General features: G+C 46.8%; 1 protein-coding gene across 6 annotated transcripts in view; it reads left to right on the forward strand.

Annotated features, from left to right (window-relative positions):
• Positions 1 to 13,992, forward strand: part of BOC (BOC cell adhesion associated, oncogene regulated) — an 82,918-nt gene that overhangs the window by 36,845 nt on the left and 32,081 nt on the right. For 5 of the 6 annotated variants that reach the window (XM_043474856.1, XM_043474853.1, XM_043474851.1 and 2 more), the window contains 2 exons: positions 8,496 to 8,676; positions 9,332 to 9,610. In XM_043474856.1, coding sequence (XP_043330791.1) covers positions 8,580 to 8,676; positions 9,332 to 9,610 — 376 coding nt within the window. In that variant the 5' untranslated portion in view covers positions 8,496 to 8,579. The remainder of the gene's footprint in view (positions 1 to 8,495; positions 8,677 to 9,331; positions 9,611 to 13,992) is intronic. The other variant, XM_043474852.1, reaches the window with a different exon arrangement.

The raw sequence follows: 13,992 nt of genomic DNA on the forward strand, positions 1-13,992 counted from the left end.
GGAAAAAGGGAGAAAAAACAGAAAGAAAGAATGAAACTGGACCGAAGAGGCAGTGGTGCCTTGAGTTATCTCACTGCATTACAATGAATATGGACTCTATTAAGCTCCGTTCTGCCTGTTAGTGTTTCCCCGGGCAACACAGCCCCCATATGGCAAGCATGCAGCAGATTAGGGGAGGCCCCTGGGCCTCATTGAAGGCTGGGGGGCTTGACTGGCAGTTGAACCCCCTCCACACCTCCCCCTACTCCTCACACTTGACACTGCCTGTGTTTATATAAAGCAAGGAGTGGGGGGGCCATTTGGAAGGTTTTTGTCCTGGTCTGAGAGAAGGGAGAGGAGGCTGGAGGTGGGGGCGGGGGTGGAGGGGGTTGGGGGGGGTGGAGGGGGTTGGGGGGGGTGGGGGGCAGCATTGTGGAAGACTGTAGAGGTGGAGTGGAAGGGATAGGAGAGGAGGAAAGGCCTCATAAATATTCAAGAGGAGCCCTGAATGGAGAGAGAGAAATAAAGCAGATGGAATTCGTGTTAAAGAACAGCACAATCACCCTGTTTTGAGCCCTCCAAAATAAAAAAAAAAAAGAAAAGGGAATGGCCTTCCAGGAGTGTAGGAGCTGCGTTTATCCAATTAGCAGGGTTGTCAAATTGAATTTATATGGAATAGGGGTGGGGGGAGTGAGAAGTGAGTGTGGAAGAAAGGAAGTGATTTTCCTTTTCTCTCTTTTTCCACTTTGGCAATAAGGTTTTGTAGAGTTTTTCCCCCATCTTTCTCTCTTTAAAGGTAGATTAAAAAAAAAAAAACTCTATGAGGAAATGAGGCCATTTCAGGAAAAGATACATGTGGCAAAGAAATGAGATCCCTTAGTAACTTTTTCGTCATACAGTGGAGGTGGGAGAGGATTAAATTGTCCAGTGGGCAAATCAAGAGACCAGACCTTCTCTTTGCTTGAAGGCAGAAGTAGCTTCTCTCTGAGGGGGATTCCTCCCAGATACTGTGTCCAGACTCTTCCTTTCCCCTTGCCTGGATGGTAAAGGAATCTACCTCCCAGAGAAGAAACTCTGTCCATGTTGGTTAGCATCTTGTTTTAAAATTTTGGGTTCGTGTCAATTGGGATTAGCTAATCTCCTCAAAATGCCTCTGATTATATACTCCCCTTCTCAGAACCATCATAGTTGCCTTCTGCTATGATGTTAATTTCCATCTCTTCTTTGTAGTCTTCTGCGCCATGACCCAATCTCAATTTCTTCCTTGCCCCTTTTCATTCCTCTAGAATGGTCCCCAAAGTGGGGTGCAAACTCCAAAGGGGAAATACAAGATATTCCATTAGGGCACTGGAAGAAAATAGTAGAGATTCTTTTAAAGGTTTATTTCTGTCCACAGAAGGAATAGAAAAGACATTCCATTTTTCTGATATTTAGTATCTGAATTGACAATCATGTTTTTAGTCTATACATTGGGCAGTGAGAAGGCTGACAACAGGGACCTCAGTCCATTAATCATTCACTCCCCAGCTCTCCTATTCTCTGTTAAGTGGATTTGCAGATTATATTATTTAGTTTTAACTAAATTAACCCTCACAATCTCTTCAAGCCACTTGAAGAGATTGCTGCAAAGAAACTAGGTTGAAGAGTATGCTGATAATCCAGGCACTTGCAAACAGGATGAAAACAGCAGAGCTGACCCTTTTGAAGTCACATTAGGAGGTAAAAACAGTAACAGTGGAATCACATCTGATGAGAACTCAACAAATTAATATTCAAGCAGTCCCTTTGAAAGAGATTACATCCATATCATTAATGATGAATCTAATCCTAAGTAGGCTTTCTTCCTTAAGGTACTAGCTTAATGATATTATAAGACAGTCGTGATTAACATGTCATTAAAATATGGTTTCACTTTTACCTACTCTTAAATTTTAGTTTGGCAGTGTGTGTGTTTTATTTGTAAATAAATATATGTGTATTAGGGATATTTGCCCAGAATATTTTTCTCATGAGGGAGCAAAATCAGAAAGGTTAGGAGATCACTGTTGAAGAGAAATGTCTACTTGATGCACCAGCCTCCAAACAGACCTTTCCCACCAGGTTAGTGTCACCCTCCGCAGTGCCCTCCAGCTCTTTACATATGCATATCTCAGAAAGCCCAGTTTCAAACCCACATATCCAGAAAAACTTTTCCTAAAGGCCTAAAATTGAAAATGCTTTCCTCCCTCTGATTTCATTTACCACTTCCCATTTATGACTAAATTGGTGACTGACCCATTAAGGTTTTGGAGTAAATAATACTGAAATTGTTAGATGAGAGTAATCTCAAAACTTCAGTTGTTCTATGCAACAATGATTTATTCTCCTGTCGTAGACTGTGCTGTCTTCTTCCATCTTGTAACTATGCTTTCTGAAACATGGGATGTGGTCCATTGGCAATGGAAGGAGGGAGAAGCAACCCCTGTTCTTTAACTCTTAACTGTCTTGGCCTGAAAGTAACACAGAACATGCTCACTTACACATCAATGGATGGCACTCGTCTCATGGTCATGTGGCCCTAAGCCAACTGCAGAGCAGGCTGCGAAATGAGGAGTTAATGGATATTTGCACTGATTAACTCCTGTTCCAAGCTTTATTTTAAGCTTCTCAGGACAGAATCCATCTTCTAGTATAGTACCTTGCATTTGTTGTTGTTCTGTCGCTAAGTCATGAGTGACAGTGACCTCGTGGACTGTGGCCTGCCAGACTCCTCCTCTGGTCTCCACTGACTCCCAGAGTTGGCTCAAATTCATGTCCACAGAGATGGTCTTCTATAGGATAGGTCACGGTGATATTTTTTTCTTCCCAGTAGTTATAATAATATCACAGTACACATAATTTTTAATAGAAAACACATGCACAATCTTTGGATAAGGAATAAGCTAGAAATATATCAGAGGCTGGCCAGAGCATGACTCATACTTAGGACCATCTAACCACTGTTGTTCTCCCCTATGTGATCTCAGAGTGGTCTGGGTAGATGTTCCATATACTAGTTTTGAATTGTATTGCCTAATGTGTTAACCACTAGCCCTATTGGTTAATGTAAAATTAAAAATTCATTTCTTTAGTCTTCCATTGGCAGGTAAAGAACCCACCTGCCAATGCAGGAGATTTAAGAGATAAGTTTTGATCCCTGGGTGGGGAAGATCCCCTGGAGTAGGGCACAGCAACCCACTCCAATATTCTTGCCTGGAGAATCCCATGGACAGAGGAGCCTGGCAGACTACATTCCATGGGGTCGCAAAGAGTCAGATATGACTAAAGTGACTTAGCACAGCAAACATTAGCCACACATAATTGCCACAAGTACCAGTGACTACCTAGCAGTTTGGACAGTACAAATATAGAACATTTTCATCATTGCAGAAAATTCTATCCAAGGCATTCTTGTGAAGAACAGTGAGAGATTGTTCTAGATTAGAATCTAAACGGTAAAAGAATGAAAATGACCACACAGAAAGTTACTGTTGTAGATAATGATCCAGGTAACATTTTTATGCATAAGGAAGTAAATTCAAAAACATTGTAAATTTGGTTCTAAAAACAGTTTAAAGCATCTGGTTAATGTGACCCAGAAAGTCTTTGGGAGGCAGTGTAAGTATAGTAAGAGCACTGGACTAGGTGTCGGGAGACCTGACTTGCAGTCCTGGATCCCTATTCTTAGTTGGAGACTGTCCATCAGCTTCTCTGCACCTGGCTTTCCTCATTTAGAACACCAGATACCTGTTAGGCGTTCTCCTGAGGTATTATCTTTTCCTCATGCATGCGTGTGTGCTAAGTTGCTTCAGTCATGTCTGACTCTTTGCAACCCTAAGGACTGTAGCCCACCAGGCTCCTCTGTCCATGGGGTTCTCCAGGCAAGAATACTGGAGTGGGTTGCCGTGCCCTCCTCCAGGGGATCTTCCCTACCCAGGGATCAAAGCACTTATGTCTTCTGCATTGGCTGGCAGGTTCTTTACCACTAGCGCCACCCAGGAAGTCCTATCATTTCCTCAGGTCCCTCCTAATTTAAAATATTTCCCTTTAGTTACATCTGTGAGTAAAAGCTTTTTATGTTAAAAAAAATTTTTTTAAAGCCCTTTCTTAAATGCTCTTCATGGATCTGCCTACAGTCATGTATCCAGCTGTCTGAGAATTCAGTTCACTTGTTTGCCCAAGGTTTCCCCAGTGTCACTCCTCTGTGCACTAGGATCACCCTCCTTCTTGAGACCGAGGGCTGCTAGCCCACACCCTCCAGGCACTCAGCATCACCTTCTCAGGGCAGAACTTCTCTCTGCCTTGGGAAAGGCCTGTCTTAACTCCCCAGAGTTGCAAACATACGGAAAAAAAGGTAACTTCAGGTCAAGAATAATCCTTTTTTCATCTAGCCAGCCCCCATCAGCCAACGGAATCAGAACACTGTCAGATCCCATTCTTGCCCCTGAAAGCGTGTTTCTAAGAAAGGCTCTCGTGCAGCATTGGCGGTAGAGTGGTGAGCACAGCTGCCTTCCAAAGAAGGAAGCTCTGTGTTATCTACTGCTGTCCTGTGCACCTCCTCCTTTTACTGGTCATGGGACAGCCATAGGGGGTGTTTGGCATTTTAGATGGTGGAGGCTTCTCTCTGCGAGAGCTACAGTGCATGGCTGACCGGGGATGACATGTGGCCTTGGGTGCCCCTGCCTCACTTTTGCTTCCGCCGGCCCTCTTGGGAGAAGGTGGAGCTGGCCTTCTCCAGCTGATGATCGACTCTCGGTTGTTTGTAATTTTCTCTCACAAAATAAATACTCCAAGGCTGTAATTTCTCATGCTTGGTCTCAACCTTAGACATGTATTCTGCTGTTGTTTTTGGAAAGTTTCAGAAACGTCTGCTTGGAGATTATTTCAGTGGGAACATGTATGTCAGCAGTTCAGCTTCTCGGATGCATTTTCTTTTACTTTTCGTGTTCAGATAACCCTTAAAAATAGAAAGTACCTAGGCCTCAGTGAGGAAGTCATGTCAAGAATTCGTTTTCCCTTCGCTCTGCTTCTGATTTTTTTTTTCCTTGCTCTCTTTTCCTGAGAATATGCAGAGAAAATAAGAAGGATCTACACAGACTTTGTATTGCCAAGAAAAATAACAGGCCTTACTGTTGCCTTCACCCAACTTTGAAATTGTACCTAGTTCATTTCACAGTGGGACAAAGTTACACTGCAATTAGGTATTCCAGTTAAGCCTCACTTGCCTTTTTTATCATTAAAAAAAAAAAAGTTCTCAGAAATCCATATTTTTGCAACTATTTTTCTAGACCAAGCCCTCTAGGTCACTTGGTCCAGGAAGTAGCTCAGTTTCCCCAGCTGCTGAATAAGATGCATAGGCTGCGGGGATCCCTCCACCTCCATACTGTTATCAGTTTCTCTTTCACATGAAGGAGACCCCACGTGTCCTCTTTGGGCTCATTGAGGGGTACCTGCTTACAACCCTGTCATGGGGATTCATGAGTTAACTCCTTTCTCCCTCTTTGGACACCTGCTTCCTCACTCTCCTCGCTCCCCAGCTACATTCTTTCCTCGTTGCTTTTAAAAGCAGGATGGTGTGGCTGGCACCAGTAGTGAAGTCTGTTTCCATTTTGAACCTTATAAATCATGCGGGGTACAGAAGTAACAGGAATTGTTTGGCTGGTCCTCGTTAAGCAGGAGGGGGTCTAGGCTGAATTTCCTCAGTAAAACCTCTGTCGCCTTTACAACCCAAACACCTCCGTGGCCACCATGCACTAGGATAAGAAACAGCCGTTCTCTTCTCCTCTGTCGGCTTGTCTTCTTCCTGCCCTTTATTACTTTGTCTTCATTCTGTCTCCCTGCCGCCTCCTTCCTTCCCTTCCTCCTTTCTTTCTTGGGGTATGGAAAGAGCAGGTCATGAGCAAGCAAGTTCCCTAAAATCCTGTAACTGGTCACTCATGCCATATTCTAGATAAATATGTTATTTCATTGCAGGAAAGTAGAGAATTAAAACTAGTATCTAGATGATTAACACTAGTATCTGGACATCAAAGGCTTGTTTTTTGGTTTTTGTGTGTGACTGAATTAATGAACTTTTCCTTAACAAACAGGGATTCAGAAATCTGAAAATTAAAATCTTACACTGTTAAAATTCCTCATCGCTCTACCTCATCCTGTTCAGACTCAGGTCATTGAGCACCCACTGGGTGCAGAGAGCTGGTAGGAAAAAACATGAAAAGGCTACTATTGTGGTTAAAAGCACAGAACTTTGGAATGAGCCCAACCTGGTTTCATTCCAGGCCTACAGTAATACAACCTTGGGCTAGTTACTTACCCTCTGGAACTAAATTTCCTTACCTATAAAATGGGGATAATGGTCCCCATCTTATAGAGTGATTCTGAAGATTAAAAGAATACCTCATGAAAAGAGCTTAGCTAGGTACCTGGTAGTGGTTACAGGCATGCCTTCCCCAGTCATGCTCGCATCCTTAGCAACTTTCCTTCATTTCACTGTTCTAATGGCATGGATCTAGTGGATTGTCTGGAAAAGAGAAGAAACTCTCTCTACACCTAGAAGAAAAATACTTGTCAGGAAAAGTTTAATATTTTTCTTTCAAACCTCTTTTAGAAAATGTTCCTGTCCTTTTCCAGAACAGTGGAGGAGACTTGGGAGGGGGGGGGTGGTCCTCTGCTATCAAGGATACGAGGCAAAGGGAAGGATTAAAACTCAAGGAGAAAGGACTCTTTCCTAGAAAACATTGCAAACCCCAGTGTAGAGCTGGGTTCAAGATCTGGTTTGGAGGGGTGCTTGTTGGGCAGAGCTATATAGCCCCGTTCACTCAGCAGCCAGGTGAAAAACTGAAGAACCAGAGGAACGTGGAGAAGGGGAAGGTTCAGGCAGATCTTAGGTACTTCCTAGCACAGAGCAAGAGCCTCAAGCCCACCCTTCAGCCCCTGTGTGAGGAGTGATGGGGGTTGAGAGGCCCAAGATGGGCTCTGACACCAGCCCATGCAGGTAGCCAGAACTCCAGAGACTGCAGAGCTAACACAGCTCTCAGTTCGGCAGCCTAACCCCCCCTTGAGTTTTCACTGTTGACTATAAGTTTTGGAAAGAGTTGCTGATTAGATAACTGGTCCAAAAGAGTTAGCACTTTGAATCTAAGTCACCCTCCTGGAAATAATTATGAAAACTGCCACATGTGCATAATTCAGGAAGATGCATCCACTGCCTAGGTCATTGTGATGCTGCCTTCGGGGACCCGAAACTCTGAAGTCTCCCTGCCTGATAGAATGTTGGCACACCTTCCACATTGGTCTCATGTTCTTTATAGAGCAGTGAAAAGCACAGAAGCAAGATTGTGGTTTAGGCTGTGACAGAAGTGTGCATACATTTGCCTCTCTGTGATTTTGATGAATCCTTTAAACACTGTAGCCTAAATGAGGCATGAAAAATAATATTGTGGAAGAGGAGGAATTAAAATTCTCAGCAGGCAAGAAGAGAGTGGCTGATAGCTGAGATCTGTCATCCAGTGGCTGGAGGAGCAGAGTAGTCTGGACCCCAGAGACATGTTCTGGGTGGAGGTGCAACACAGTGTCAGGAGTACAAACTTTGTAGAGATGGAAAACACTAGAATTTCAGCACCAGGGGCAGAGAGAACAGGGGCCTTGGCTGATATGTGATTTTTTTTTTTTTTTGGTCTGTGTTTGTGTCTGAGGGTGCAGACAAGCTGAGGAGGGTTGGTTGGTTCCAGGAATCAAAGAATGTTGACAGAGATGTTGGTGAAGAGCTGGTGTGAGTTGAAATAGATCTTTCATGAGCCTTGGAGACTTTAGGGATGTTACTTATTAGTCCTAGTAGTTGTATCAGTCGCTCAGTCATGTCTGACTCTTTGCAGTCCCACGGACTCTAGCCACCAGTTTCCTCTGTCCATGGAATTTTCTAGGCAAGAATATTGGAGTGGGTTGTCATTTCCTTCTCCAGGGGATCTTCCGAGATCAGGGATCAAACCCATGTCTCCTGCATCGGCAGGTGGATTCTTTACCACTGCACCACCTGGGGGTGTTAGTAACATCATCTAAATGAGGGATGCAGGGTTCATCCATTATACCTGTGACAGTGCTATGCACAGTGGTCCGTATTAGTGGCATGGTGTGCCACGTGGCCGTGGACACCTGGGTTCCTGCAGGAACATGGTGAAAACATCTGCCTCCTTTCCAGCATCGTTGCTAAACATTCACTGTCCTGAGCCTGGGACATGGCTTCAGGTCTCAGCCTCTCCATCTGCGAGGCTGTCCTGTCCTCGTGGCTATGAATGCCCTAGGCAAGGCTCTGGCGTTCTTAACATGACATCACCTTCCAACTCAGAGGGGCAACTTAGAAGCAGCTTATTTTAGATAAGAAATGGCATGTTGTGTTCCTTGGTCTTCCAGAAGTCCAGCCAGGTCCACACTTTGGATGTCACCACTATGGGGGTGTCCCAGGCTTTCTCACCACAGCCCTTTCTCTCTCTCTCTCACAGCAGAGCGTGGCAGGGGATTGTGGTACCCTTTGAGTGACTCTGGTGGCTTCGGAGACATTGGCTTTGGACCCTTTGTGACACAGCATGCCTCGTGGAAAGATGACGACGCAGAGAGAAAAGCAGCCCAAGGTCACACTCGCCTGCCTCCTCTTTGCTGCGGCAGGCTGCTTCGCGGACCTGAGTGAGTGTTTTCCTTGATTCCTCTGAGGCCCCCTGGGAGGGCCACTTTGCCCCTAGTGTCAGAGAGAATCATTTGACAAGGACCCTCTAAAAAGGCCTTCTTCCTCCTGGATTTCTTCCCACTGACCTGCTCAATAATATGAGATGAGAAATGAGCTCAATTATATCATATTGGTTGTTACTTTGCTGTTTTAATCATTTCAAACATATGCTAGGGAAGAATGACAGTAATAACTGAACTGCCTTTATTGAGCACTTATTATATGAGGTTACAGCAGGCAGTTTATGTGCATTGTGTGTAAGCTTCCCAGCAATGCTGTGAGACCAATATTATTAGTCCCATTTTACAGATAAGAAACTGAGACTCCAAAAGGCTCAGAAACGGTGGCACTGGGATCCAGATGCAGGTCTTATTCAAGTTTACAGCTTGAGCTCTTGTCGTCCCACCATACTGCCACTCCAGTCTACCTTCTGGGAACCAGGCCAGCTTGGGGACAGGACAGCTAAGGTCAGCAGAGTTTCTTCAGAGAAGGATCCACCCCTCTCTGGATGGCTCAGCTCTGAAAGGCTGCCTGGGTGCTGTGCTTCTGAGCACATCATGCTGTCAGTTTCTTGGGGGGTGTCAATTCATTGCTGCATCCCTGTTCTTCCTCCAGATGAGGTTCCTCAGGTCACTGTCCAGCCTTCTTCTACTGTCCAGAAGCTCGGAGGAACCGTGATCCTGGGCTGCGTGGTGGAGCCCCCCTGGATGAACACCACCTGGCGCCTAAACGGGAAGGAGCTGAATGGCTCAGATGACACCCTGGGCATCCTCATCACCCACGGGACCCTCGTCATCACTGCCCTCAACAACCACACCGTGGGCCGTTACCAGTGTGTGGCCCGGATGCCTGCAGGGGCCGTGGCCAGTGTGCCAGCCACCGTGACACTAGCCAGTGAGTTCTGCTCCTCTGCCCACCTCCTATTCTTTCTCTCTTCCCCATCCCAATCAACATCCCCCTGTTAGCCTTATCATAAAAGGGGCCTTACCAGCTGACCTTTCTCATCAGAGAGCAGTGGCTGCCCAGTAATCTCCAGTGTCTGGGGGACCTTTGTGCCCTCTGGGTAGGGGCCATACCAGGAGTGACTGTCTATCCCTTGACATGGCTGACCTGTTTCTGTGGGCCCCAGAGCTGGGCCATGCCATGCCTTTCTATTTGGTCACTCTGTGATCTTAGGTGGGGTGGTGCCAGCTCTTTGCTGCCCATCCCCCACCCCCACCCACTCTGTCCTCACAGCAGTTGCAGTCAGAGCATGTACAGGGCTATGTATGGTCTGAACAGATACTGCCCATTTCCTCTTGGCCTCCTGCGTCTCTGAGGGGCAGGCCTATTCCAAATGCCTGGGATAGAAACAGTAGAACACAATGAAAAGGCAACTGTGTGATAAAGAGGGAAAGAGGAAGAGAATGAGACTGTTGGTCCAAAGAGGATGCCAGAAGTCTTCTTACTACCTTTCCATTTAATTACCACTTGGATATACTGTTGTGCCCAAGCTCAGTGCACACATTACCTGATTTGCCATGGGAAATGAGTTGGCTGATTAAATAAACTCCCAAAGGCTACAGAGCAGCCCCAACACCTGTTCTTATATGCTGAGTCTATGGCCAGGAAACATTTAGCCCTTGAACAATGCAGGGTAAGGGTTGCTGACCCTCTGGTCAGTTGAGACTCTACATATGACTCATAAGGGGTCCTCTGCATCTGAGGTCCAACCAACCTCTGGTCATGTGATACTGTAGTATTTATTATGGGAAGAGACCCATGGCCAAGTGGACCCATGCAGTTCAAACCCATGCTGTTCAAGAGCCAACAGTATTAAGAATTACTTCCCCTTCCCTGCTGGCCCAGTTGGTAAAGAGTCTGCCTGAAATGCAGGAGACCCTGGTTTGATCCATGGGTCAGGAAGATCCTCTGGAGAAGGAAATGGCAGTATTATTGCCAGTATTATTGCCTGGAGAATCCCATGGACAGAGGAGCCTGGGGGACTACAATCCAAGGGGTCACAAAGAGTCAGAAACAACTGAAAGACTAACACTTTCACTTTCTCTGCTGGCTGAAGTATAGGGAACAGGGAATCTTGTTGAGAGTTTAATGGTGTTTGGACTTACTCTTTGAGGTCTGTGTCCCCTCATGACTCAGCAGTGACCCTTGTCCCAGACACCCTGCCTCCATATCACCATCATCATCTCCCTTGTTGATGTTGTAGTTCTGGGAGGTTGGGGGTCTGTTATGGGTCATACTAGAGGCAGGAAACTTATAAAATGCTCCTGAAAGTCAGCTGGGCTCCCTGAAGTGTGAGGCGTGAGTCCTGGAGGAGAGTGGTGAGAGCTGGGAAAGTAGAAAAGCAGGGGGGAAAAAAGACCCGTCATTGCCTCTGGTTTCCAGATGCCTCTGGCCTTTAGTCTGTGGGAGAACAGAGACTAGAACAGAGGCTGCCACAGTGTGCCTATTTTCTTGGGAAGCAGTCTAGCAGTCCTGCCCTCTGCTCAGAGGAGGGAGGGAGGAAGGCAGAGGGTCCCCAGCTACCCTCCTGGGGGCAAGGCTGAGGGGGGACTGCATCTTAGAGCCCCCCACACAGTGGGAGCTACTTTTCCTTTGTGGCTGCAGCAGTACTGACTGACCCTAAGTGCCAGACCTCTAGCGAGCAGGCTAAGAGTTCGGATTACGGTCAGGGTTCAGTGAGGGAGGCAGGCCCTGGGCCCCCAGCTGTGCTGGTGGGCTAGGGGAGGGTGCTTTCACAAGGGTGAGAAGGTGGGGAGGGATCATCTTGTCATAGAAGAGGGGCTGAGGTCAGAGCTACGCTTCTTCCCATCATACTTCTCTTGTGTATCTTTTAATGATAATTAAAATGGACACATAGAAAGTTTAGAGAAAGAAATTGTCTCCTCACCATCCTCGCAAAGCCACCGTCATTTTAAAGCGTACCCTTCTAGCCTTCATCTGTACCCGTATTTTTACAGCACTGAAGATAGTTACTATCTTTAGTCTCTCCCCTTTGACATTGTAGGACAAGCATTTTCCATTGGCCGTATGACCATATTTACATTTCTTGTTGAGTATAGGGTGCATCCAGTAAAGTACACAAAGTGCGCTAATCTCAAGTGAACACTGTCATGTGTTTTTCGCATGTACATTCTGTGTAACCACCTCAGCAGGCTCCTAGTTCGTCTGTCTTCTGTCGCCCACCAGAGCAGAGGCACAGTTGTGCTCGGCCCTGGAACATCCCAGAGTGACTCCACTCTAATGGACTGCACCCTTCTCCTAGTGCTGAGCAGGCAGGTCCTTGCCAGTTGTTCATCTTTACAAATAAGAGGAGCTTTTTAGCAATGTCTGTGCATTTGAAGGGGGCCACTGCTCCTCCAGGAGGTTTGCTACCCTGAGGTAGTCAGCCCTTGTCTGTGAAGATCCAGGAGACTCTATGACTTGGCCCACTCAGGAGCTAGGCTGCACCTTTCGCCGTCTGGAGGAAGGGAGAGCTGGAGAGTAGATGATTTATTTTGGAGCACTCCTCCTACTTCAAGGTGAATCTGTGTGAGGAGAGACAATTTATAGCCTTTATTTTTTAAAAAATTCCTGGCCCCTCTTTCTCTGGTGCTTGAAGGGATCTGCAGTTGGCAGTGAGGACAAAGGGAAGGGTTTGGTTGCAACCCAAGGAGGCACAGTGAGAGAAGAGGGGGCTTGTGCAGAAGCCGAGGCGAGTCTTGTTTGAAAGCCAAGAGCTATTGGCATGTCACTTAGACATGAATCAGAAGGGAAATGTTTGGGCCTGACCAGAAGATGGATGGAGAAGTGCTGGAAATGGAGAGCAGGCCTGCAGGGTCTGTGTCCTGGGACACAGGGAGTTGGTGAACTGGAACTACAGCCTCCCAGACTTGGAGGAGGCAGGGACGGGGTGGCGGGAACGTGGGAGAAAGGGGTGCTGTCTTTGGGTTAACGCCATGGGGGATTTGGCCCAGACTCAGCAGCTAGATTAAGTTTCCGAAAGCACATTCCTGAGCAGAATAGGGGCTGTGTTTTGCCAGTTGGCTGGTGTGCGAGGGAGGCTGAGCCGGAGAAGGGATTACAGGAGGCATGGTCTGCATTCAGAGGCGAGGCGGGCAGCGGCGTGCTGGCGGGCACACACGCACGCACGCACACCCGCACTTGGTGTTTCAGGCTTCCTTCTCCTCCTCTCCTCCGATCTCTCCTGTGTGCATTCAAACATTTGTCCTCAGACAGAGCACGTGCTGTTTGACCTCCCTGGAAGGACGCTGCCTCCTGTGTCTTAGTGAACTCCTAGAGATCACTGGGGGCTTCCTGTGATGGGGGCTGGAACCTGGCTTGAGGATCCAGGGATATGGAGGAGGCTGCCAGCAGAGCTTTCCTGGTCTAGACCACTTTCACTCTGATGCCAGGGGGTGCACTTGAACTCCACCCCTGCCTGGTGGCATGAGGTAAAATGGAGCCACATGAAGCCTCAGTGGTGTGCTCCCACCCTCTCCTCTGAGTGGTCCTGCCCATGTGGAGACCTGCTGTCCTTCCTGCTCTCCTCTGTGGAGAAGTCTTTTTTCCTGTTTCACTTAAGCTTTCCTTGTAGTGAATCTCTCTTATTGCTAATGCGTCACTTCAGACCATCTTGTCTAATTCTTTTGAAATGTTTTTACTTTGATCTCCTTTCTTCTTCTTGCCTGTCTTTTCACAAGCTTGACACTCAGAGGCCCACCATTCCACATAGCTCTGAGGTTCCCACTCTATGCACCTGAACCAAAAGCAGACGTCACCCACGGATACCTCATTCCTTGTTCTGGCCCCCAAGACGGCCTTAACATCATTCTCCATTCAGCAGAGCAAGTAATCATGACCAGTTCAGAGCCGCATGCCACGGGAAAGCTGTTTTCTGTCCCTTACCGCAGTTATCTACCATTCAGATAAACTCCTAATTTCTTTTTTTCTTTATCCCTATCTTTTAAATTAATTCTTCCAGCTATCCTATCATCCCCAGGTCCTACTCGAGTACTTGGAAATAGGCAGTAACTGAGTGGATGTTCTCTTTCTGGGAAGATACATAATTGGCTCTATGACTTCACACTGGCTAATGTGAAGTCTTAAGCTGGTGCTGGTTTAGTTGTGAGTGGATCCATAACCCCTTCTTAAGGTCTTTAAGCCCTAGGGCCAGTCAGAGAGTGATCTTTCTCTGGTATCAGAGATCAGACGCAAGGCAGTGGACAGAAGAGGTAGGAGTTTCCCTTCAGCAGCTGTCTCCATGACTCTGTGCCTTTGAGGAAAGGTCAGAAGGA

The sequence above is a fragment of the Cervus canadensis genome, chromosome 7, assembly GCF_019320065.1.
Source record: "Cervus canadensis isolate Bull #8, Minnesota chromosome 7, ASM1932006v1, whole genome shotgun sequence".
NCBI classification, from domain to species: Eukaryota; Metazoa; Chordata; class Mammalia; order Artiodactyla; family Cervidae; genus Cervus; species Cervus canadensis.